Source organism: Melospiza melodia, chromosome 3 (genome assembly GCF_035770615.1).
Source record: "Melospiza melodia melodia isolate bMelMel2 chromosome 3, bMelMel2.pri, whole genome shotgun sequence".
NCBI lineage: Eukaryota > Metazoa > Chordata > Aves > Passeriformes > Passerellidae > Melospiza > Melospiza melodia.
This window is the reverse complement of record NC_086196.1, coordinates 102766208-102788387: the sequence shown is the minus strand read 5'-3', so window position 1 is coordinate 102788387 and position 22180 is coordinate 102766208. Positions and strand designations below refer to the sequence as shown.

Here is a 22180-nt window from a genome sequence, read left to right as displayed (position 1 = left end):
AGCCAAGCTCAGAGTGTGAACTCAGCCCCTCACCCCGGTGAGCTGATGTAAACCTTCCACCCTCACCCCGGTGAACGGTGAACGTGCCTGGGGCCCTCACCCCGTCAGGGCCCAGGCATGTTCGCCGCTGAGGGTGGAAGGTTTACATCAGCTGCTGTTCAAATAAACTTAATGGGTTTGGACTTTGTTTTTTGGACAATACACATTAATTGTGAGGCAAGGCTTTTATTGGCAGTTACATCTTTGCTTTTCCCTCATAAAGTTACTTATGCACCAGCAGTCCTTTGATTTAACACACCAGTTTATTGGGCAGACACGTACTGTGATCTCAGGTTACCCCTGTGAGATGTCCATCACCCATCCCTGAGCTGCTAAGCTTCATTTTCTACGAGGGGATTTTAATGAATTTCTGTTTTATTCTAAATGGAGGTGCCTATTTCTAAGAATACTGTTTGTTACTTTAGTGCTACATCTTATAAAATACAAAAATATTTAATTATTACTGTTGTTCAGGAAATCTGGAATTCATTGCATATTTAGAAAAATACTCTGATATTTCATGCTTAGTTGATGACTAAGCTTTGCTTCAGAAATAAATGGTAATTCTTCAAATAATACTTGTTCTTAGAATTAGGTAAGAGTGGGTACTCTTTGTCCTAAAGGAGGGAGAAATTGATAGTGTTCAGTATTTGTCCAGCTGTCTTCCCACTCCTCCCATAAGTTCTTAAACCATATGTAAATAATCACTTACAGTCCATTTTACATTGTTTTAATTTAAGCCATCTCTGCTTGCTCTGTAATTTCTCTTAGAAAAAACACCTATAACAAAAGTTTATGTGGCATGTTTGGCATGAACAAACCATCATCAGGTTCTACTAACCTTCTAAACCTTTTTATTTAACTTTTAAAAACACTTGGGAGAAAAACAGATTGTTCAAGAAAGGATGGATTAAGCAAAAGCCTCATTAAGGTCACGGTCTTTTCCTACATTCACTTTGTATTTTTCATAGTCATCTGTTACTTAAAATATCTCCAGGTTTGGGTTGTTCTGGAGTTTATTTGGAATGCCTAATGACAAGCTTCAGAGGGAATATTTGTAATCCTGTGCCTTGGGAGGAGTGTCAGCAGTTGATAATCCTGGAGCAGGAGTTCAGGATGAGCCTGGGGAATTGCTGACTGTAATTCATCCTGCACTTTCACCTACCTGAGGAGGTGAACAACCATTTTCTGTCCTTCCTTCCCCATACTGTACAGCTGAGGCTGCTGCACTCCTCTGCACTGCAGCTCTCTCAGAAGCCTGTAGGTTTGGTAGTTCTGAGGAAAATAGAGGATAAACCCACTAATTTTGTTTCTAGTTCCTTTGGCATTCCTAACGTTCAGAGGATAAGGAGGGAATGATGCCTTTTAAACTGGATCATTTGTTTTGGTTTTAAGGGCAACAAGCTATTTTTAGAGCTTTATCTGTGGTGTGAGTTAACAGAGGTGTTTTGAAATTCTGTCCAACAGGAATAGGGATTGTTTTACCAGCAAATGTGAACAACTTTGTTTTGTAAGTTGAAGTCAGTGTTTAGTTACTCTGTCCCCATTTTTTTGTGGATCACAGTTGTGAGAAGATTCAGGACATAGATAGTGAGTGAAGCTGCTGAAACAAATGCACCCAGGGAGCAAAATTGAAAGGGCTTTGGAGATGCATTTTGCTTTTTTTCACATGGATTGCTGAAAATAATTTTGCTTTTCATGTTGCAGAATATGGATTGTTTTACATAACTTGCTGATGAGCTCATCAGTGTTCAACAGCATAAATGAATAAACCCAACCCAGATGCAGCATCAGCCTCGATTAAAACTTCATTAGCAGATTCCATAGACCTCCATTTCCTGCATTTTTTAGGACAAACTTCTTAAGAGGTATCAATAAACAAAGTTATAAAAGGCAAATGCTGAAGCTTTCTGGTGACCCTAAGCTAATTTCATACGTACAGAGGGGTGAAGTCCTTGGCTGGGACCAGGAGGGGCCAGTGGGCTGCAGCCCAAGTGCTCTTCTCAGATGAAACCAGGAGATTCCTCTCCTCTCCTCTCCTCTCCTCTCCTCTCCTCTCCTCTCCTCTCCTCTCCTCTCCTCTCCTCTCCTCTCCTCTCCTCTCCTCTCCTCTCCTCTCCTCTCCTCTCCTCTCCTCTCCTCTCCTCTCCTCTCCTCTCCTCTCCTCTCCTCTCCTCTCCTCTCCTCTCCTCTCCTCTCCTCTCCTCTCCTCTCCTCTCCTCTCCTCTCCTCTCCTCTCCTCTCCTCTCCTCTCCTCTCCTCTCCTCTCCGATGATACTTTAAGGATAAATGTACTGCCAGCCTGTTGAAGATTAGCACACTGAGTGCTGTATTGATTGTATCAAGTGCTTTGCTCTGTCCACCTTTAACCTGTTAGATTTTCCAAGATGTGCAAGTAAAGGCTTAAGAAAAACAAGTAATTATTGCTAATTAAAGCTCCAAACTGGAGTAACGTTCAGCAGGGCGAGGCACTTGGACATCAGCACAGAGCATCACACTCACCCTTGCTCTACTGAGAATATTCAAGCTTTGAATTAGTCAAGGATGTAATAGCAGAAGTTTGCAGTCTTGGTTTTGATTTGAATCAAAATTTGGATTATACTTTGGCCTTTGATGGATGTGGAAGGAGCTCTGTTTAGAGCTCTCATTTCAGAAGCACACACTGTAAAAAACTGAAAACCAGGAGAGAAGCCTTTGTAGGCAAGGTGCTTTCCTCTGTTCTTGATGGATGCCTGGATGGCATCCCTTTAAAAAACCAAAAAATTGAAATACAGATGAAAAATTCCTTCAGACTCCAGGAATAATGTCTGGAGTTGCAGATGGGAGCCAGTCCCATTGCTTTAAGTTCTGGTGTTTCTTCTGGTCATTAATGATCAGCCCTCTCCCAGCATGGAGAGCTTCAAAGGTCTTCAAAAGACACTGACTATTCCTTATTTTGGGTGGGAGGAGGGGTAGGTAGGACTGCTTGCTGCCAGGACTTCAATTTCTGAGGTGGCAAGTCTCAAATGCAGGTTTTTTTTTTTTCTGTGAATTTGGGGATCTGAAAGATTCCTTGGGTCATAATCTTGGGTCTTTCGCATCCTCTCACCTTCCTCTGAATTTTAGGACACAAAGGCTATCTTGCAGCTCTGAAAATTCATCCAAGCTTGAGTTAGGCTGTGAACTGCCTGCTTGTATTGATCTCTTGCTCACCAATGACTTTAAAACAAGTCAATTTACTTGAAAACAAGTCCAGTTGTTGTCATCTGACAGAGGAAATTGATTTGTGTGGGAGGCAATTGATTTGTGAGCTTCTTCCCTGCTTCTATAAAATGCTTTTTTTATTTCAAAGGAAAAAGTGTGGATTTATGGGTACTGTTATTAATGGAAGGTAAATACATCTAGAATTCATGTAAAGCTCACTTTGAAGGATAAAAAGCAAGTGTCACATGAGCATTTATGCGAACATTAAAGCATCACCAATATAAACATTCATAGGTAGCATCATCTCATCTCAAACCTTTTCAGGGTCTTGTTTCTTTCAAGAAGGAACTATAATGATGTTTTTGGAAACTGGATTATAGACTAGACACGTTGAGCAAGATAAAATCCACATACAACCTGGTTCTCTGTAAAGCTTATGCAACAGGTTTGCAGCCTTACACAAACTGTTCCCATGCTGAATGTGATACAGCTTTGTATAACAGGAGTCTTATGTCATCTCTGCAATTTTATAGCAGAACTGGGTAATCCATGAACAGAACAGAAAGGGCATTAGAGCCTAAATGGGAGGCTAATGACTGCTGATGGATTACTGAATGTCAGGTTTTGAAGCTCTCAGCATGGTCGCCTGCCCTGTGAACTGGAGTCTCTTTCAAATAACCAGCCCAGCTCAGGCATTAAAGGAAAAGCTTTGCAAGAACTTCCTTGCTGCAGCGGGATTCACATTATTGAATTGGGCATGTTTGCTTTCTTGTGCAGACCACTCAGATACTGCAGAACATAAAATTCTGGTAATAAACCCAGTCCTTGATTAGATATTTAAAACACATGGTTGTCTTACTGTTCTCCTCATAGGAGCGGGGTGCTTTGTACATCCTTCCTGACTGTGCTTTCCTAAGCACTTCAAGCACATGACAGGTTAATTTAAACAACTTGTTGGGTTGAGGAAGAGGAAACTTCCAAGAAGCAGGTGAGAAGGATCTCGGGCAGTGCAATTCATTGCCATGGCTTTCCTCATGCACTCAGAAATGGCAGCTTCCTGGTGACCCTTTCTCAGGAAGGGGAATCCAGAAGGAGCCCTCTGCTCCCCAGCCAGACATGGTGTTTTACCACAGGGAACCAAACTCCTGAAAGGTCTGATTGTGTTTCAGGCTTTTTCTGATAACAAACCTTCAAAATCATGCTAAGGTATTGAGGCATATTTCTGAGACAGATTTTGTTTAAAGGCTGCTTCAGATTTTACTTTCCCATCCTAAGTTGTGTTGCCCTTCACAGGAAGTGTCAGAGTGCTCAGTTATGTGCCTTGTCTTATCTGATTGTTTGCTAAAAGGAAAGAGAAGAAAATACATGCTAATTTTGATTTCTTCAGCCAGAAGCCTTTGGTGTGTGTTGGGTAATTATGTCTGTTGTAAAGGTTGTGAAGGGCAAGAAACCTCTCCCTCAGCAAGAAACATTTCTGTTTTCACTTCAAAGACTGCTGGCCTGTTGTGTCACCTGTGAAAGCATTTGTACTGATGGAAGTTGTCTTCTCCCCAGAGTGAAACTGTACCTCCTTCCTTTACTGTGAGCTGCTGCACTTGGTACCTCCAAGGATGGACCATTCCTCCATTCTTCCACTTCTACACCATATTTTCCCCAACAACCCTTTTCCTACTATTGGGGGTTTTTGCTACATCTGTTCCTTGTTCGCACTTCATGCAAAAGCACATTAATCATTAACATTTGTACCTGTGGCTGAAAAATGGCTTTGTCAAAGCTGCTTTTAGCTGAGCTGTAAATATTGTGCAGCACATCCACTGGTACCTGTGGGACAGCACTTGTGAGATACTGTTGCTGTTAAGTGCCCCAGATTTGCATTTGGGGGGCAGTGTTGTGTTGCCTTATGCTCTGGGATGTTCAACCCATGGATAACAGGCCCAGGAAATGAACAGCAGAATTAGGGAGAGAGGGGACATGACTCAAAACAAGTGTAGCACATGCTGGTATTAAGCCCCCTCCTATTTAATACAGCCTTGGGACAGTGCCTGTAGCATGGGAGCATCTTTTTGGAGTTGTGAAACCTGAAATATTTTGCTGTAACCTTTGGCTGTGTCACACATGGGTGTCTCTAAAGCAAAAATTTTGGTTTGTGGTTTTGGGGGTTTGTTTGGAGTTTTATTAAGGCAGAAAAACAACCCAACAACTCTATTTTGCCCTTCATAGCTGAAAACTAAGCGATTAGAGCTTTTACCTACGACAAAAAATTAGGAAAGCTGCTTTTCTGGCCATTTTCTCTCATAGCAATAAATCTCATTGAGCTGAGTGCATCTGTCCATATGGATGTGGCTATTCTGAGACTAAAGAACTTTACACAGTGCTACTGGTGCCTCAGACCTAGGTGCCAGGCTCTCTTTGCTCCTGCAGTAGTTGTGTTCTGGTGAATCTGTAGACATCAAATAAAACATCAAATGCCAGCCCCTCATTATTGTTAGATCAATGGGTGTTAGCTGGGGGAAAGTATGGTGATTCATTTTTTAATGAAAAGAAAATGTCTTCAAATGTTCTGTTTCTGGTCATACAGTCTCTATTCAATGTGTTGTCTTTTGAAAGTCTAAGTCCGATTCTAACCACTGTGGGTTTTGTTATTTGAACTTATTTCCAGCATCAGTATCTATCCCAGGCTATTATTTTTATATGCTTAAGACTCTTGTTTAAAAATAAAAAGTAGGTAGCTTGGAGTTTAATGCAGCCAGGTCAGTAAATATGAATAACTTTTCAGCATTTCTAGCTCTCCATCCTCCCCATCCACAGCTCCTGGAAGGGATCTCTTATTTTTATTGTCCCTTACAGATGAGCTTATCTCAAGTTATTATACCCATTTTAAAGGGGTGAGGGGAAGGTCCAGACAGCTGTTACATCTTCATCCTGTTCATGAATGATCCAAAGAACAGCATCCAATTCCTGGAAGCTCTAGAGCTTCGTTTTTCATTTTGACTAATTGTTTTTTGGAAATAATGAGCAGCAGTGACTTCACAAATCACGGTCTCCTGGCACCCAGATCATTAATGACTCACTGTATCTTCAGTAGCAGTTAAAAATATGCTTTTCCACACTTTGAACAAGTCCTGGTAGTTTTGCTCACAAAGGAAGTGTAATGTGTGGTGGGAGTGAGTGGAGATGTATTTCCTTATCATTTTCTATTCATGACCATTTTGAGGCACAGAATCCAAGGCAACCAAGAACCAGCAAGAAAAGAGGGGTTGCATTAGAAGTCTGGTCCAGATGAAAAATACTGTCTGGAGTGAGTAGTTTTTTGACATGGCCAGTGACCTTCTTGCCTCCCCCTTAATTCTTCTGCAGTGCAAGGACCACTTCATATTTTTGAGGCTCATCTGCAGTGGGAGCACTAAAATGAGTCCCCTGTTCTGGAAGATTTTGGCTTTTTTGGAGATTTCATGGTGGAATTTTCCTCAGACACGTTCTTGAAGAGCAGTGCTGGGGGACAGGGGAGGGAGGGGAGTGCATTATCCCCCTGGAATAACCTCTGGGAGAGGTTTCCAGCAGGGGAAATCCCTCATGGCTCCTCTCAAGTGCTTCACAGGCAGCTCCATTCTCATCCCTACTTGTTTTTTCTTCTGAGGGCAAGTGATGTAGGGCCCCTCAGTGTCTGAAGTGCAGGTGCATCCCTGAAGTTGCTGCTGGGGATTGACCCCTGACTCTTTCCAGCCCAAGGTCTGTGACTGCACTCCCCTTGGAGCAGCTCTTGGGAAGATGCTGTGATAGGAAAAACACAGTGAGGTTAAGAAACAGAAATCCAAATCTGATGTTGTCTGTCCCTATTTTATTGTTTAAAATTCAGCCTGAAAATGGTAATAATCCCTTTGCAGTAGCACAGGATTCCGAGAGTGGATTCAGTGTTCCTTCTGGAAAGCATCTCTGGGATGTTTTCCAGCCAGGGTGTGTTGTTCTGGTTTTATAACACACCCAAAATGTGTTAGATTTCTTTGTGTGACTGCCTGGCTTTCTTTAAAAGTATAATGGAAGTTACTGTTTTGAAAGTTATTCTCTTTTTGTTGCTTTTTAGGTGCAGGGGATGCTCGTGGTGCCTCCCCTGCTTTGCTGCCACAAAACACAAAAATCCCAAACCATAACCAAACGTTGCCTCTGCATTGGTTTGAAATGAGGAGTCTGTAATGTCAATTTAAGGTATTTCATCAGCATTTAATTACAGTCCTTTGTCAAGTGGCTGCATACAGAAGTAGCACAAACCCATAAAATGGCAATGCTGTGTTCTCTTCAAGAACTTCTTTATTAGGGATCCAATCAAAGGAGGTCAGACATGCCAAATTCTCTCCCTGGTTATTTCAGGATTACCATAGTACCAATACCTTTTCCATAACTCAGGCTGGTATTTTAGAAATGTCTTTACATCTCTACAGCTTATTTCCAGAAATGTTAATTGGGCCTGTGGGATGAAAGGCCATTCCAAATGTGAAGCTTCTTCCCAGCACTTTTTATCTCAGAATAATCCTTTTCTCCAAGGAAATTAAGGCACATTTTATAATATCCACTATATTACCAAGCCTACAGCAGAGCAGAGTGAATGCAGGGAACCCAGCATGCCACCTTTTTTCCTAGAACCTTAGAGCTGTTTATCAAACTTTTTTTTCAATTTCTGAGCAGGTTTGGCCCTTGTGAAAATGAAACTCCACTTCTGGCTTTGCCTCAGGCAAGGAGCAGGCAGGTCCCAGGGGTGCTGTGCCTGCACAGTGTCCTGGGCTCTGCTCTCCCTGCAGATGCCTTGGCAGGCTCTGGGAATTTAATCCCAACAGTTCTGGGGTGGATACAGACAACAGCTAGCATGACTTGAACCCAGCTTTGCTAATTAATGTATGATTTTTTTTTTAAATCTTCTGAAGGGAGATGAAATTATGCTTTTGGAAGAGCAGTCATTTGGGTTTTGTAAACCCCCCTGAGGTCTGTGTGTGTTGTAGAGGCTTGAGAAGGAAGGGAAAACCAGGGCTGCAAGGGTTGGCTGGTCAGTGAAAATCCCTGCCAGGCATTCAGCAGCGGGTCAGATAAAAGCAAGCTTAAAGAATGGGAGGAAATAAACCTGAGAATTGAATTATTTATTGCTGCTGCAAAATATGTGCTAACTCCTGTCTCCTAACATTAAAGAAAGATGTAATAGGCATGGAAAGATGTAATAGGCATTAGCAGGGTCAGGGGAGACATGAAAATCCTGCAGGCAGGCAGGGAAGGCAAACAGACATTCCCTGTTCTCACTGGCATTTTTGCCTTTATATGCAGACCCCTTTTTTCCTACTAGCCCTCAAAATAATCTTTCCATACAGTTTCCACTACCTCCCAGCCCTTTCACAGGGCTTAGCTTCCCAGGAGGCAGGGGTTTGAAAAGCAAGATATTTAAACCAAAACCAGCTATTTTTATCACAATGCTGCACAGTTGTCCTGGCTTTGTTAGCACCTTTTGGTCAAGAGGGCAGCAGGAAGAGCAGCCATTGGTACAAACCCCTAGGCTTGGCAGGATAAAAAAATCCTGTGCAGTGTTTTGATGCTTGAAAAGAGAAGCAGCACATGCATTTTAGAGACACAGGTCCACTCACGGATTTTACTCTAGTTCCACTTCAGGACAGCTGTCCAAAACCAGGCAAGAGCATTTAGCATTGCACGTCATCCTCCCCTTGCCTGCTTCTTTAGGAGTTGTGTAATGCTCATTTTCTCCATCTCATCTCCCTGCCTGAAATCACAGCAGCATTCTGTTTTCTTTTATCTGAGAGCTGCTACGTGACTTCTTCTCCCACTCAGGAGCTGCAGAGAGCAGGCAGGGGATGGTGCTGGAGACAGGAGTGGTGTCCCTGTGCCCTCCTGGCCACGGTGTGCCAGGCCAGCATGAGGCCCACCAGGCACAGTCCTTGTGCTTAGGTGGGTCTCCCAGGAGGAAATCTTTAGCCTGATCCCAGGAATGGGGAGGAGCTGAAATACATTCTGTTTCTCACAGCCCCACAGCACAAGCAGTGACCTTACATCTGCCAAGGGGAGCCAGTCACAAATGGGACATTTTCCTGATGCAGGAGAAGCAGATTTACCACGAGGAGACACCTGCCCACTCTGCTGGAGGCTGGTGTCCAAACTCTGGGTGCAGGCCCGAAAAGACAGGTGGAGAATAAAAAAATGCACAGAGAATAAAACTGCTGTTGTGGAGAATAACAAAACAAAAAAACTTCTCTGCTCCAAAGGCACAGAAAGCTAAATGAGCCATTCACATCATCTCCATTTTCCTCAGGAGAAGTGGTTAAGGTCTTTTATTGCCTTCTTCTCCCCTTGTTCACCATGAGAAAAAGAAAGAGACAACTAATTAAATATCTGATGTGGAGGAGCTGAAGCCTTTCTTTGCAGAGGTATCTTTGATTCTCATGTGTTTATTTTCCTATTCAGTTTTCCTATGCTGAGTGGATTGCTTATTAATTGTTAACTGACTGCTGTGCAACTCAGTTATGGAAATGATTTCTACTTCAGTACCACTTGCCCTTCAATTGAGAATGGGAGGTCAACCAAAATTAGATAACTTCTCTTCAAACATTTTATCTTTCTGGGAAAAAATATAGTTCAAACATGATGCCTGTCAAGAGGACTATGGAGTTCCAACCTTAAAACAATCCTTGCACCCAGGCTGGTTTGGGGATCATATTGAGAATTAGTGTCCTGATCTGTCCTGATGAGACCTTTAAACAGATTAATCCAGGTGTGGGGTTGAGTGTAGGCTCTATTGCCCACATTCATTTCTAGAATGAATTGTGAAATCCCAGATTGACTAAAACAAAGTTGTAATTTTAACTGAGGCAAGGGGAGCTGTGTGGGCAGAGCAGGCAGTCCCTTGGCTGCAGTGAGATTCTGCTCAGGCAGAAATGTCCTCCCACGCTCGTCCCTTCAGGGTTGAACCTCCAGCTTCAGCTTTCACTGTGAGCCTTTGCTTTTCACCTTACACAAGAAAAGAGGCTGAAAAAAAAGAAAAAGGAGTTATGTATTATGCAGCAAATAATACCAAGGACATGTTCTGTGGTTAAAAAAAAAAAAAAAAAAGGCAAAGAAAAATGCAAATCTGGAGCTTTTCCTGTATTTTCAGAAGAGAGCTGTATTCTTCTGGTGTCTCCCTGCTGGCACACAATGCTGATATTTCTGTGCATTTGATCTGAAGGTCACTGAGGTCAGTGCAGAGATTCTCAGGATCTTCAGCAGACTTTGCACCACACTGAGCAGGAGCTGCTGTTGTGCTGATAAATCTGAGTGTGATGCCTGTCCCAGGCTGTGGAACAGCAAGAGCAGCAGTGCTGGAGGGGCTGTAAACCAGGCTGGACTCTGAACACGTGGCTGCCCCCTTTGCTGTGGGAGCTTTCTCATGCTAAATTGAAAGACAGCAGTTTGCATCTGAAAGTAATGAGGAAAAAAACCTAAAATTATTTAGACTGGTTTTTTTTTAATTTGGCTTTTTGTCCCCTTGTAAGTTCACACACTCAAATTGCGCTAAAGAAACAAATACAGTTATTTTGGTCCCACTGAGGAGACGTGTTTGCAGTGGCCACAGAACTCTAAGTAGATCCTTTTGTCCTGGTAAGTTCTATTTTCAGATCATCGGAAAGGTTAAATGCCATAAAAGCAGCAAAAATAAACAGCCTGTTTGGTCTGACTGCTTTGTCTTGTTAAATATTTTAAGAAGGAAAGCCCAGCTGAATGCATGCTGGACTGCAGGCATATTTTCAAGCCTTTGGTACCCTGTTTATGTATTTTTAGATGAGCAGTTCTGCCCAAATGCCAGTGACTTTTCCCCATCCATTTCAAGGTGTATTTGCCTGCAATTCCAGATGTGTGGGATCAGTGTGCCAGGAACAGAGGGTTTGTGGGAGGAGATGGGGATGCTGCTGGGGGTGTGTGTGCCTGTCTTGTGCCAGCCTTGTGTCTCTCTCCTTTCTCTGATGGTGAAATGCCCTGGAGCAAACAGGTGCCTGGCATTGCTGCTTGCTGTGAGCAGGACAAGGAGAGAAGGGCTCAAACAGCTGCCCTTCAAAAATTATTTCTGTAAAATGCCATTTTGTGAGCACAAAACATGCTTGCTGTAGCTGGGTCATGCTGATCCCAGAGCTTAGGTGAAGAACATAGGAACTTTTTGAAATGGGGCTTTTTGAGAGCATTACCAGTTGCCATTAAGACACATAAATCAGCAGAGGGTTTGCATGGCCTTTACTCACTGTTTGCAAGACTTGCAGCAACCAAAATAAACACCTTTGTACTTTTAGTTCAGCTCTGGGTGTTGAAGCATTTCAGCAAGAGGAGCCACCTACCCCTCATGTGCCCTTGTTTCTGGCAATCCAAGTGCCACAGGGCAAGTGTGCAGGGTTCAGAAAGAAGGGATTTAAACATATCTTATTCCAAAATGCTGTTTCAGAGTAATTCTAATCTTTGGTCTCTTCTCTGAGAAAACCAGTTATGGCTTGACTGATGACTGATTGGAAAGGAAAAGCCAAGATCCTGTGGCCTTTGCTATCAACAAGAGCCAGCATTGTCTGCTCTCATGGGAAATAAATTGTTTTGGGGTTACAGTATCGGTGATGAAGAGAGAGACAGGGACTCGGTGTGGTGGTCAAATAATTCTAATTTATTGTGAAGTACAAATGCTTATATAGTATTTTAGGAAGGCTAGTAATGTTTTACTACAATTACTGGGTTAATCATCACTTAAACTTACAGGTTTTAAACATCTCTTGCTTGCAGAAGTCTTGATGCCATGTTCTTTTTCTGGTAAGTCAGTCTGGTTGAATCTTCTTGCAATCTTGATTTAATCCTCAAAGTTCTGTTTGCTATTGCCAAGGCATCCTGTTATCAAATCTCTTGTGCTAACCAGGTCCAAAGTCCATCATCTGTCTTGTGTCCCAATATCCCAGTATTACAGAACTGTAGAATTACTTGGGTTGGCAGAGGATATTCATTTCTACTCAGCTTTTATATTTGAGCAGGACATTAATGGGTTCCTGAGTCATTTATGTAACATAAACATGAGAGAGCTGTGGAGGAGCAAGAGTGATCTGTCTTGGGGCTGCTAACCAAATTATTCAGCCTGCAAGCCAGCAGTACTCTCAGCCAGAAAATACCAGAATCCCAAGTCACACAGCGTCCTAAAGGTCAGGAATTCTCTGCTCAGGTTTTTAGTGCATTCTTTAACTGTGGGGTTATTTCTAAATGTAGATTGCTTTAACTATGTTGATGGTTTGGTATAAAAGTAATTTTTACCCCCCTGAATTCATTCCTGTATTCATTCCTGGTATTGTTTATTGCAGTAACAGAGAGGAATGTGGTTGACACTGATTTGATGAAATAAAAAGTTACATTCAAAGCACAGAAATTTCCTTGTGTCCTAAGGAGTTAACCAAGTTCCTGGTCTTGGGGATACTCTGTTACAAAAACATGCCCCAGTGGCAGGGAGGATTTGATGCTGTGATAGGGTACTTCCTGAAACATTTATGAAAATGGTAAATAATAACATAAAGTAGTTGAAACTTTGTTCTGAGAAAGTGTGGGGGGTTATGATAGAGTGGTGTTTGATTTTAATTTTTTTGCCATGCTGAATGATTCTCATATTAGGTAATAGGTAAATGTAAATGTAATGAAAATTAATTCCAGATCTAAAGAATGTTCTCACTAGAAAAGGTGGATTTAGTGTAAAAGCAGAAGATGCATCAGTAAGGACTCTTATTCTTAGACTAATTTCACACTGCAATTAAGAGCTACAAGACTGGGAAAAAAAAGTCTAGCCTAGTTATTGGGACATAAAATATGTCTAGGGAATGCTGTACACTGATATTTCAGCTCCATGAGCAGCCTTAAAAACGCCAACCAAACAAAACACTGCACAAGAAAACAAGGACAGCTGTCAAACAAGGTAGGAAAATGTAGATCATAAGTGAGGAAGGGCATTTACCCTCTGAGGTCCCCTGCAGAGGACTCTGAGAGGAGAGCACCTCACCTTGCAGTGAGAGGCTCTGTCAGTGGAGAGCTGACACAGCAGGCAGGGCTTGAATAAGTGATGATGGAGCTTTCTCATCGCTGGTACCCTTGTGAGAGAGCCTGATGCCCTGCCAGAAATTGAGGGTTTAAATAGTTTTTATGTAGTTTTCCATGTAATATATATAACTGTATAAACTACATATGCATATAGTCTTATATAGTTATATATAGTTTTTATTTTAAATTTAGTTTTTAATACATGTTTTGTTTCAAACCTCACAGTGATACAAAGGTAATTTAATATGTTTTTTATGCTGGCTTTATGTGCTTCCGTGTACAGTTTGATGAAGCTTGCAGATAACACTGGTTTTATTTGGTTTGGTTTTTTTCCCTTTTAAAACCTCTTCATGCATTTCTTAGTTAATGATTTTAGCTCTGCTTACACCTTTGTTTAAATAGCAGCTGGCTCAAGAGCCAGGCACAGTTGCATACCGGGTCTCCAAGACAGTGTCATTAGCCTAAGCAGGTTAATTGATTTATTTGGTATGCCATCACACCTACTTACCTCAGGCCGGTCAAGCAGCACGGGAAAAATGCTGCTGTTAAAGATTAAACATTCCACACTCACTGTTTCAGGGTTTGAAAGAGCTGGAGCTCAGCTGTGCTTTCAAAGCTGCTGGAATTCAAATGGGAACATTTGGTGTGCTTGCTTTGACAAACCCGTGTCTGGAGGGGCACAGAGGGGTCAGAGGAGTGACTGCTTTTGCATTGTTTTTTAGAAACAGTTCAGATACATGAGGTTTCACTTTTCATTCCTGCAGCAGGAGTTAGAGCACAACACTTTCTGTTCCCTGTCTCAATTCCATTCCTATCTCAGAACACACAAGTTCTGGCAGTGCCTTTGGCTGGGATTCCCCAGCCCTGTGTTCAGTGGCCCTCAGCTGTGACCTGCTTACATGGTCAGTATTTCCCAGGCCAGTCTGGATCCTTCCCCAAACTGCTTTGCACATATCCAAGATCAAGACTATGAGGGGAAAAAGCCACTTTTGAGGTTTTTCCTTAAATATCTTTTTTTCTTTTTTTTTCTTTTTTTTTCTTTTTTTAATTTTTTCATAGGAAGTGCTGTAATGCAGGGGGCGAGGGGGGTTTGAGGAAAAAAGCAAATGGTAAACAATGGAAATAGTAAGCTCAAGGTGACTGCTAGGTCAGAAAGGTGCCTTTTGATGCCCTCATGAAAAAGAACTGCCTTAAAAATTTAGGATACTCTGAACACCTCAAGATAGAGTTTTTGTCCAACAGCTCAATTTCAGGAGGATTTAGCCTAAGCTGAGCATGTTCCAAAGTGCAGGTGCAGCATTGTACAGAGTCAAACATCCACCACTCCTCACTGAGGGAGAGCCATGAAGGGTTTTCTGTTTTGAGGAGCTCCTGTGACTGCAGCAGGTTTTGTGGGGTGCCCTGAGCCTCAGGTAGCTGGAGGTGTTGGAGGAACCAGGTGAGCAGGCTCAGCAAACAGCAATTGATCAGGTGAGGCCACACAAAAAGTCACAGGCATGACCTTGCAAAGAGTCATCCGTAAATGAGAATGCAATCTGCATTTTGTCAGCATAACCCGGTCCTTTTTTTTGCATTGTGTTGGTTCCAGCAGAACTGTGGTTTTTATAACCTTTCCTTTCTGACCACAGCAAGCTGCCCTCAGCTCTGCAGTGTTTGCCTCCCCTGATCAGCCAAGGGTCTTGAGGGACATCCCCAGGGATGGAGCAGTGTCCTCCCAGCATCTGGAGCTGTGTGAGCACTGGGTGAGCAGAAATCAGGGATCACTCATCCCAAACCTGGGCTGGACATCCAGCACTTGCCCATTGCCAGCCTCTGTGCTTGCACACTGTGGTGGGAGGGTTTTGGGGGGAACAGTGGATAGGAAACCCCTGGAGTGATGAGTCTGTGCAGGGGCAGCACACAGGGCAGGGCACTCAGGGTGGGATGTGGGGAATGCATAAGGTCAGAAATCAGAAACAGTGTCATTTTTTTAAAAATCAAAAAGAGAGAAATTGGAAGGTCTACAGAAACCAATGAAAGTTAATATCTCCAGAGCCATATAAGAAGAGGCTTCGATAAAAGTATTGTACTTTTTTCTTGTTAATTAGTAAGAATCATGTTGCTCTTGTTAGCTTTTTAATGTGAAAGGTATAAAAGCTACAGAGTATGCTACCTTCTAATTAGTTATACTGATTAAATTATGGTTTGGCTTTGTTTTTCTTCAACACTTCCTGAAAAGGAAGCTGCACCTCCAAAAGGCACAGGGAGCAGCAGGTTAAAGCTGCATCCAGAAATGCTCATTTTTCATGTAGGATATTAAATATGAGGTATAATATTTTCAGGAGGCTGATAATGTAAAAGGAATGACATTACATTTGCTATGCAGTATCAGGGATCTACTTTTATCCTTTGGAATTGTTCCATTTTCTGCAATCCTTAATCTGCTTCATCTATGATATTACAGGCTTGATGATACATTAAAAGTATTAAAAATCTGCAATGGAGTTAGCTTTTTTTTTAGGGGATGTAATAATAATTTGCTTAAGAGGTTCCTGGTTCATGTAATATCAAAGTAATGGAGAATTAAAAGGCTCTCACAGTTACAAATATTTTTGCTTTATTTTATACAGTATTATGGAAATGAATTGCACTTTACATTAGAGGTTTTGAAGGGCATGATTGTAGATATCTAGCAAAAATAGCTCTAAATTGAATTAAAAATAATGAACTTAGTATTGTCAGATATGTGGGAGTGTGAAATCAGTGGATTGCAATTCGTTGCATTTTTTGTGGAATTTTCAAGATTTTGCTGTCATTATCATATGCCCCAGTACATCTTGCAGAATATTAATGAATATAAAAATAACTTGAGAAGTTTTCAGTGGGATCACGATTGATGCAATGTGATGGAAGAATCGATGCAGCATCTCACACTTTCGTCATTCTGCATTGGTTTGGGGCAACTTTTTGTGGTTTTGTTTTCTTTTTACCATCTATCAGATGTCCCTAAGACAAGAATCTAAATGGCAAAAATAAATTGCTCTCATAAACTTCTGACATGAAATATTTCCACCCAGTGGAACTACCCAGTTTAATGTCCTATAAGTGTGATTTTTGAAGAAGGAAATGCAAGCTAAAATCCAAGGTTTTTCATCTTTTTGGACCATTCATGCAAGGTGGATGTTGTGTATTGTGACATTCCTGCAGCAGATGTTTGAGTGAAAGAGGGGATGGGAGAGAGCTCTGCACCTGTGACAGGACAGGTCCCTCTGACCCAGGCAGCCCTGGGCATGATGAGCACCAGGTGTCAGGGAGAGGCCACCCAGAGAAAGGTTTGGAAGCAAGTTTATAGTGCAGGGGTGAATTTATCAGGGTTTATTTTGTGCCACTGGGCAGCACAGTAACAAATTCCCACAGTAATGAGTAAGGAAATCTGCAGTGAAGGAAGGCTTCTGTGATAGAGCTTGGCAGCATCATTGCAAAAATGACTTCTGGATGTGCCTTTTCCAAGGAAAATGTGTCCTTGCATTGTTAATAAGTGTCTAATTTCCATTTTGAATTTCTGGTTATGTTGAGATTTTGGGGGGCAGGGGGTGTGGTGTTTAATTTCTTTTCTCTTGCCTTTTTTGGTATTGGGGAGGGCATTTGGATTTTTTTTAATATCCCCTTCCCTCCCGCCCCGCTTCCATTTTTCTTCTTTTTTTCTTTTTGTAAATCGAGATTTGCATTTGTGTGCCGTGCAAGCCTGAGCAGGTACTGGCTCAGGCAAAACCTGCTGTGGTGCTGAGCCATGAGGATGGAGGCTCAGAACTGACCATCACTGACCAGTGAACCTCATGGACCTGCTGGGATGAGTCCCAAGGACAGTGATGGAGATGTTGCCAGGGCTGGATTTTTCCTGGTAATTCAAACTGGGATAATTCCCTTACCTCAGCCAGGCTGAGACACTTTGGGTTGTTCAGCACGGAGAAGACTGGAGAGAGCTTAGAGCCCCTTCCAGTACCTAAAAGGGGCTTCAAGAGAGCTGGAGAGGGACTCTGGACACAGTCATGGAGTTACAGGGCAAGGGGAATGGTGTTAAACTGAAACAGAGTCAGTTTAGAGTAAATGTTGGGAAGAAATTCTTGACTGAGGGTGGTGAGGCACAGTTTCCCCAGAGAAGTTGTGGGTGCCCCATCCCTGGAAGTGTTCAAAGCCAGGTTGGATGGGGCTTGGAACAACCTGGTCTAGTGGAAGGTGTCCCTGCCCAGGGATGAGCTTTAAGGTCCTTTCCAACCCAAGCCATCCTGTGATTCTGGGATTGATTTTCCTCCTGAAATACAATTACATTTATGACTTGGGATAATATTTACAGGATAGTCCCTGCAGGAGTTGTATTGGAATAGTATTTACATGGAATTAGCAATTTGGAGGAAGTGGGAGAGTTGACAGTACCAGATAAACCAGACTATTGGCAACAGCAGGTTATACCTAAGCCCCTGCAGGTGTTTTCTTTTACTCCTGAGAAGCAATCTCTTAACACTTCTTTGCAAAATTGGACAAAAAAATATCAGCAGTAGATTTATTCTGAAACGAGTAGTTTGTCTTTTGTGTTTAATTAATGCCTTGGAACCAAAATGACATTTGTTTGTGCCCGTGGGTGTTGCTGGGGGAGCTGATGTGCTGTGAACTCCTGGGCACGTGTTCTGTGTGCTGGCTCTGAGTCCCGGCTCGCTGATGCCTTGGGGACCAACTCCTTGTTTTGTGTCTTGGGCACCAGCTCCTTGTTTTATATCTTGGGGACCAACTCCTTGTTTTGTGTCTTGGGCACCAGCTCCTTGTTTTATATCTTGGGGACCAACTCCTTGTTTTGTGTCTTGGGCACCAGCTCCTTGTTTTATATCTTGGGGACCAACTCCTTGTTTTTGTGTCTTGGGGACCAGCTCCTTGTTTTGTGTCTTGGGACCAGCTCCTTGTTTTATTTATCCCCCATTGGTGTTTTGGTGTTTCAGCCTAATTTGCTGGCAATGGGAACGGTCCGAGATTCATCTGTGCTAACACATCTCTGGTTTAACCCGAGCTCTGCACTTGGGTACGAGCCAAGCCCAAAATGTCCAAAATGGCAGCACTTCTGAACTTGCCTACTTTTTGATTGGAATTCTCACTTTTCTTTTGGCTCCGTTCATAACAAAAAAAAAAAAAAAAAAAAAAAAAAAAAAAAGGGAGGAGGCTGAAAATGACTGTAGGTTCTTAATCACAATGAAAGATTGTTTTGAAGGCAAGTTTTGGTGACATTACAGATTGGGTTTTTACATATGCAAGGGGAAGCTAAATCTTTAAACCATCCACTCTAGAGAATGAGATCTCTTCCGGAGCAGTGCGATTGCGATTGCATTGCTGGCAGGCTCTGCAGAGCCCATGGCAGCGCTGCCTGCTCCACAGGGATCGCACCCAAACCCCTCCAATCCTCCCACTGCCCCGGGAAGAGGCTCTGTGGGTGCCCAAATCCAAAGGCACTCGGCTGGCCGGCTGTGTTTGCACACAGGCACCCGGAGCTGGTGTTTTCTCACCGTCTGAAGAGCTCTCCTGGTAATTCAAGCTGGGATAATTCCTTTACAAAGAACCTCTAATGATCTTACAAGCACCGCGTCGAGTTGAGGCGGCTTCTAAGAGAGGGTCTGGCGCCTTGGCTGGTGGCTGTGAAATGCTCAATGTTGTTGTAGGATCTTCCAAATCAAGGGGAAATGAATATGAGTGCAATGATATGCGAATTCTGAGGGCTTCCTTTCTCTTGTTCCAACGTAGTGGCTAAAACTTAGAAATACAACGTGTACAAAGTTGCTAGAAAGCATTTTAAATAGCTGGCCAAACAGATACAATAGAGAACAATGGTAATTTTTTCAAGTTTTCAATTTGTGAGGGTCGGTTTTCTAAAAATACATGGGGTTTTTAAGTATAGTTACTGAGACAGAAAAAGTCGTGCTTCTTTTAGTCTCTCATATAAATATTTTTGCAGCACTCTGTTGTTGCAGCTCCTCGAAAACCCGATTCAAGGCTGGGGCAGTTTGTGTTTCTTGGATGTTTTGTTTTGCAGCTCCTTTTTATAGCCCGGGAGTGAGAGGGGAGGAGGGGTGGGAAAGCGTGGAGGGACAAAGCCAAGGCGGCTGCAGGAAATGGGGATCCTTTCCCACACCTTCCTCTGGGCACCCAGCTCGGCTGAAACCCCGGCTCCAGCCCGGGCAGCGGCACTGCTGGGCTTCAGGACTTCGAGTCCCGGACTGGTTTTGGTTTTGTTCAGCTCCGACGGGGCTGCATCATTTTTTAGCAGTTGGAAGGATCAGAAGGGATGCCTTGTTTCCTGCTGAGGATGAGCAGGGATACCATTTGTCCTGCTCCTGGAGGATGCCTTAGGGAAGGAATAAGGATTTCTGTATTTCATGGCTCCATCTTACTTTTTGTTCTGGTTTTCATGGGGGAGATAAACTAACAAAGCATTAAATAAAACTGAAGCTCAGTTCTGAGCAGCCTGATTTCCAGCCCTCTTGGGTCAGGTTTTAGGTTGGTGCCCATGAGAGTGGGTAACCAGACACCTTCCAGCCCACATGGGAGAGGTTTAGCTGCTGTATAGCTGAAAGAATGTTTCCTGAGTGCACTTACACTTGTACCAAGTGGCAGTGTCTTTGTGTAATCAAAGAGTTCTGTGTAATCAAAGTGTTTTGTTTTGATCAACTTACATTCCTTTTGACTGACAAAACCTGAAGAGGGGAACAAAAAACAAAAAAGTCCTGCCTTATGCTTTAGGCTCAGGCAAAAACATCTCCAGAAGTAGGTGCTCCCATCTCCTCCTGTGCACTCACGTTCCCCTGTGATTAGGCCATGAAATCAGCTTTAGCAGATCTCAAAGGTTGCATGGGCAGCCCTGGCCTGTGGATGGGCTCACATGGCTCGGGGTGCAGAGCTGTGGCTGGAGGCCAGAGGAGGCACCAGGAGCTTGGCCTTGGAGGCCATTCCATGGAGGAGCAGGTCCCTGCACAGCATGGCACTGCCACTCCTTCCCAGAGGTCAGGACAGGAACCAGCCCCTGGCTGGAGCACACGTGGAGCAATGAGAGGTCAGGTTACAGAGAGCTCTTGTCGGATCCTTTGTGAAAGGAGACTTGAAATGTGTTACAAATACTGGGATTATTTTGGGCTGGTGAGAAAAGCTGCTCCTCCTGCAGGAGCTGTTGTGTGAAAGCCTGCTCTGGACTTTTCTAGGCAGGTCTGGAAAAGCAAGGATGCTGGAACTGGAGAGGACCAGCAGGAGCTGAAGAGGCATTGGCTCTGCAGTCCCAGTTTACAGCAGCTGCTCAGGGTAGGCTGGTGCTGTCTGGCTCTGCTGGTGTCCATGGAGAATGGTTCACTCAGCAAGGCTCTGGGTCTCCTCAAAGCCTCAGGGGTTAACTCATGGACTGCTTGAGATCTGACTTTTCCAGTGCTTCCTAATCAAGGAATGCTCTGGGACATACTCCAGGATTTTGTTCACACTTTCGTAGGCAGCCTCCTGCAAACACATCTGCCTCAGGCAGATCCCACCTGGATATTTATCACTGATACAAATTAATGCTCCTAATCAGACAGGAAAATGCAAGAAAGTCCATGGACAAATGGAGTTAAGCTGTCAAATTCCTCAGCAAACTTCTGCACAGGGATCAAACATAATTGTTTTTCTCAAATATTGTTCTCTCTTCTTTTGTAGGAATCGGAGTTTCTCTGCCTGGAGTTTGATGAGGCCAAGGTGAGCCAGATGCTGAAGAAACTGTCAGAAATAGAGGAGAGTATGACTTTGTTGACTCAAACTACTTAATCAAATAAAGAGATTGCAACTTACAAAAAAATGACCCTTGGTACGTTTTCATAAATCCTATTTCAGCACATAAAATAGGGGGTGCTGGTTAAATCCAGATTATCACCCCAAGAATGGGCTACATCACACTGTGAAGCTTTCTCATCCCCTCCTCCCAACCTGTTTTCCAAGGCAGCAGCAACACTGTTTGCACAAATCTTTGCATAATCAGGCCTTGGGGTGTAGCACAGCTTTTCTCTTTATCTCCTCAGTCACTTCTGGAGTCTTCCAGATGCTGTGGATGCTGGGCTGGATGAACAGCAAAGGTAAATTGGCCAATTGTGGCAGAGGAGAAATGAGCAGAAGAAACAGGCAGATTAGGGGGAGCTCATGTTTGTGCTTCCAAACCATGGACTTTATAGGACAAATCCACCTCTGTGAGCTGTGTCTGCTCAGAGTTGAAGCCCAGGGAAGCAGATGAAGTGCAGGGAGTTCAGGGAGCAGAGGCACAAACACACCTCTCTGTAGCTGCCAGGGATTCAGTGGTTCCCAAGGTTCCCAAGCTGGCTGCAGAAGCCAGGGGACAATCAGGGCAGCATCTCCTGGGCAGTGGGATGTGCTGGTTTTCCAAAAGGAACAGTCCTGCATGTGCAGAGCACCTGATCCAGCTCTTTGCTGGATGGTGCCTTCAAAGTGTGGGATCAATAATCCTCATGGGTCCCTTCCAGCTGTGGATGATTCAAGAGGTCTCCAGGGAATGGTGACCAAAGCTGACAGAGCTCCAGCAGTGTCTGGACAATGCTCCCAGGCATGGGGTGGGATTTTGGGGTGTCTGAGCAGGGTCTGGATGATCCTCATGGGTCCCTTGCAGCTCTGGGTAGTCTGTAATTCAGGAGGTCAGGGAGGGTTTGGGCAATGCTCTGGGATTTGGGGGAAAAATTTGTGGTGATCTGTCCTGGGCCAGCAGCTGGACTTTGATCCTGATGGGTCCCTTCCTGCTCTGAAGAGGTCAGGGAGAGGTTGGACAACACTCTCAGGTGTTGGGATTTAGGATTTTTGGGACTCAAAGATTGTTGTGGGTCCCTTCCCACCTCAAGGAGCATTT

The 22180-nt window shown here is 43.5% G+C and overlaps 1 protein-coding gene across 1 annotated transcript in view; it reads left to right on the top strand.

Moving 5' to 3' along the window:
* Positions 1-21130, top strand: part of COMMD1 (copper metabolism domain containing 1) — a 62144-nt gene extending 41014 nt beyond the window's left edge. The window contains exon 3 of the mRNA XM_063152362.1: positions 20989-21130. Within this exon, the coding sequence (XP_063008432.1) occupies positions 20989-21096 (108 nt within the window). The 3' untranslated portion in view covers positions 21097-21130. The remainder of the gene's footprint in view (positions 1-20988) is intronic.
* Positions 21131-22180: the final 1050 nt, after the last annotated feature.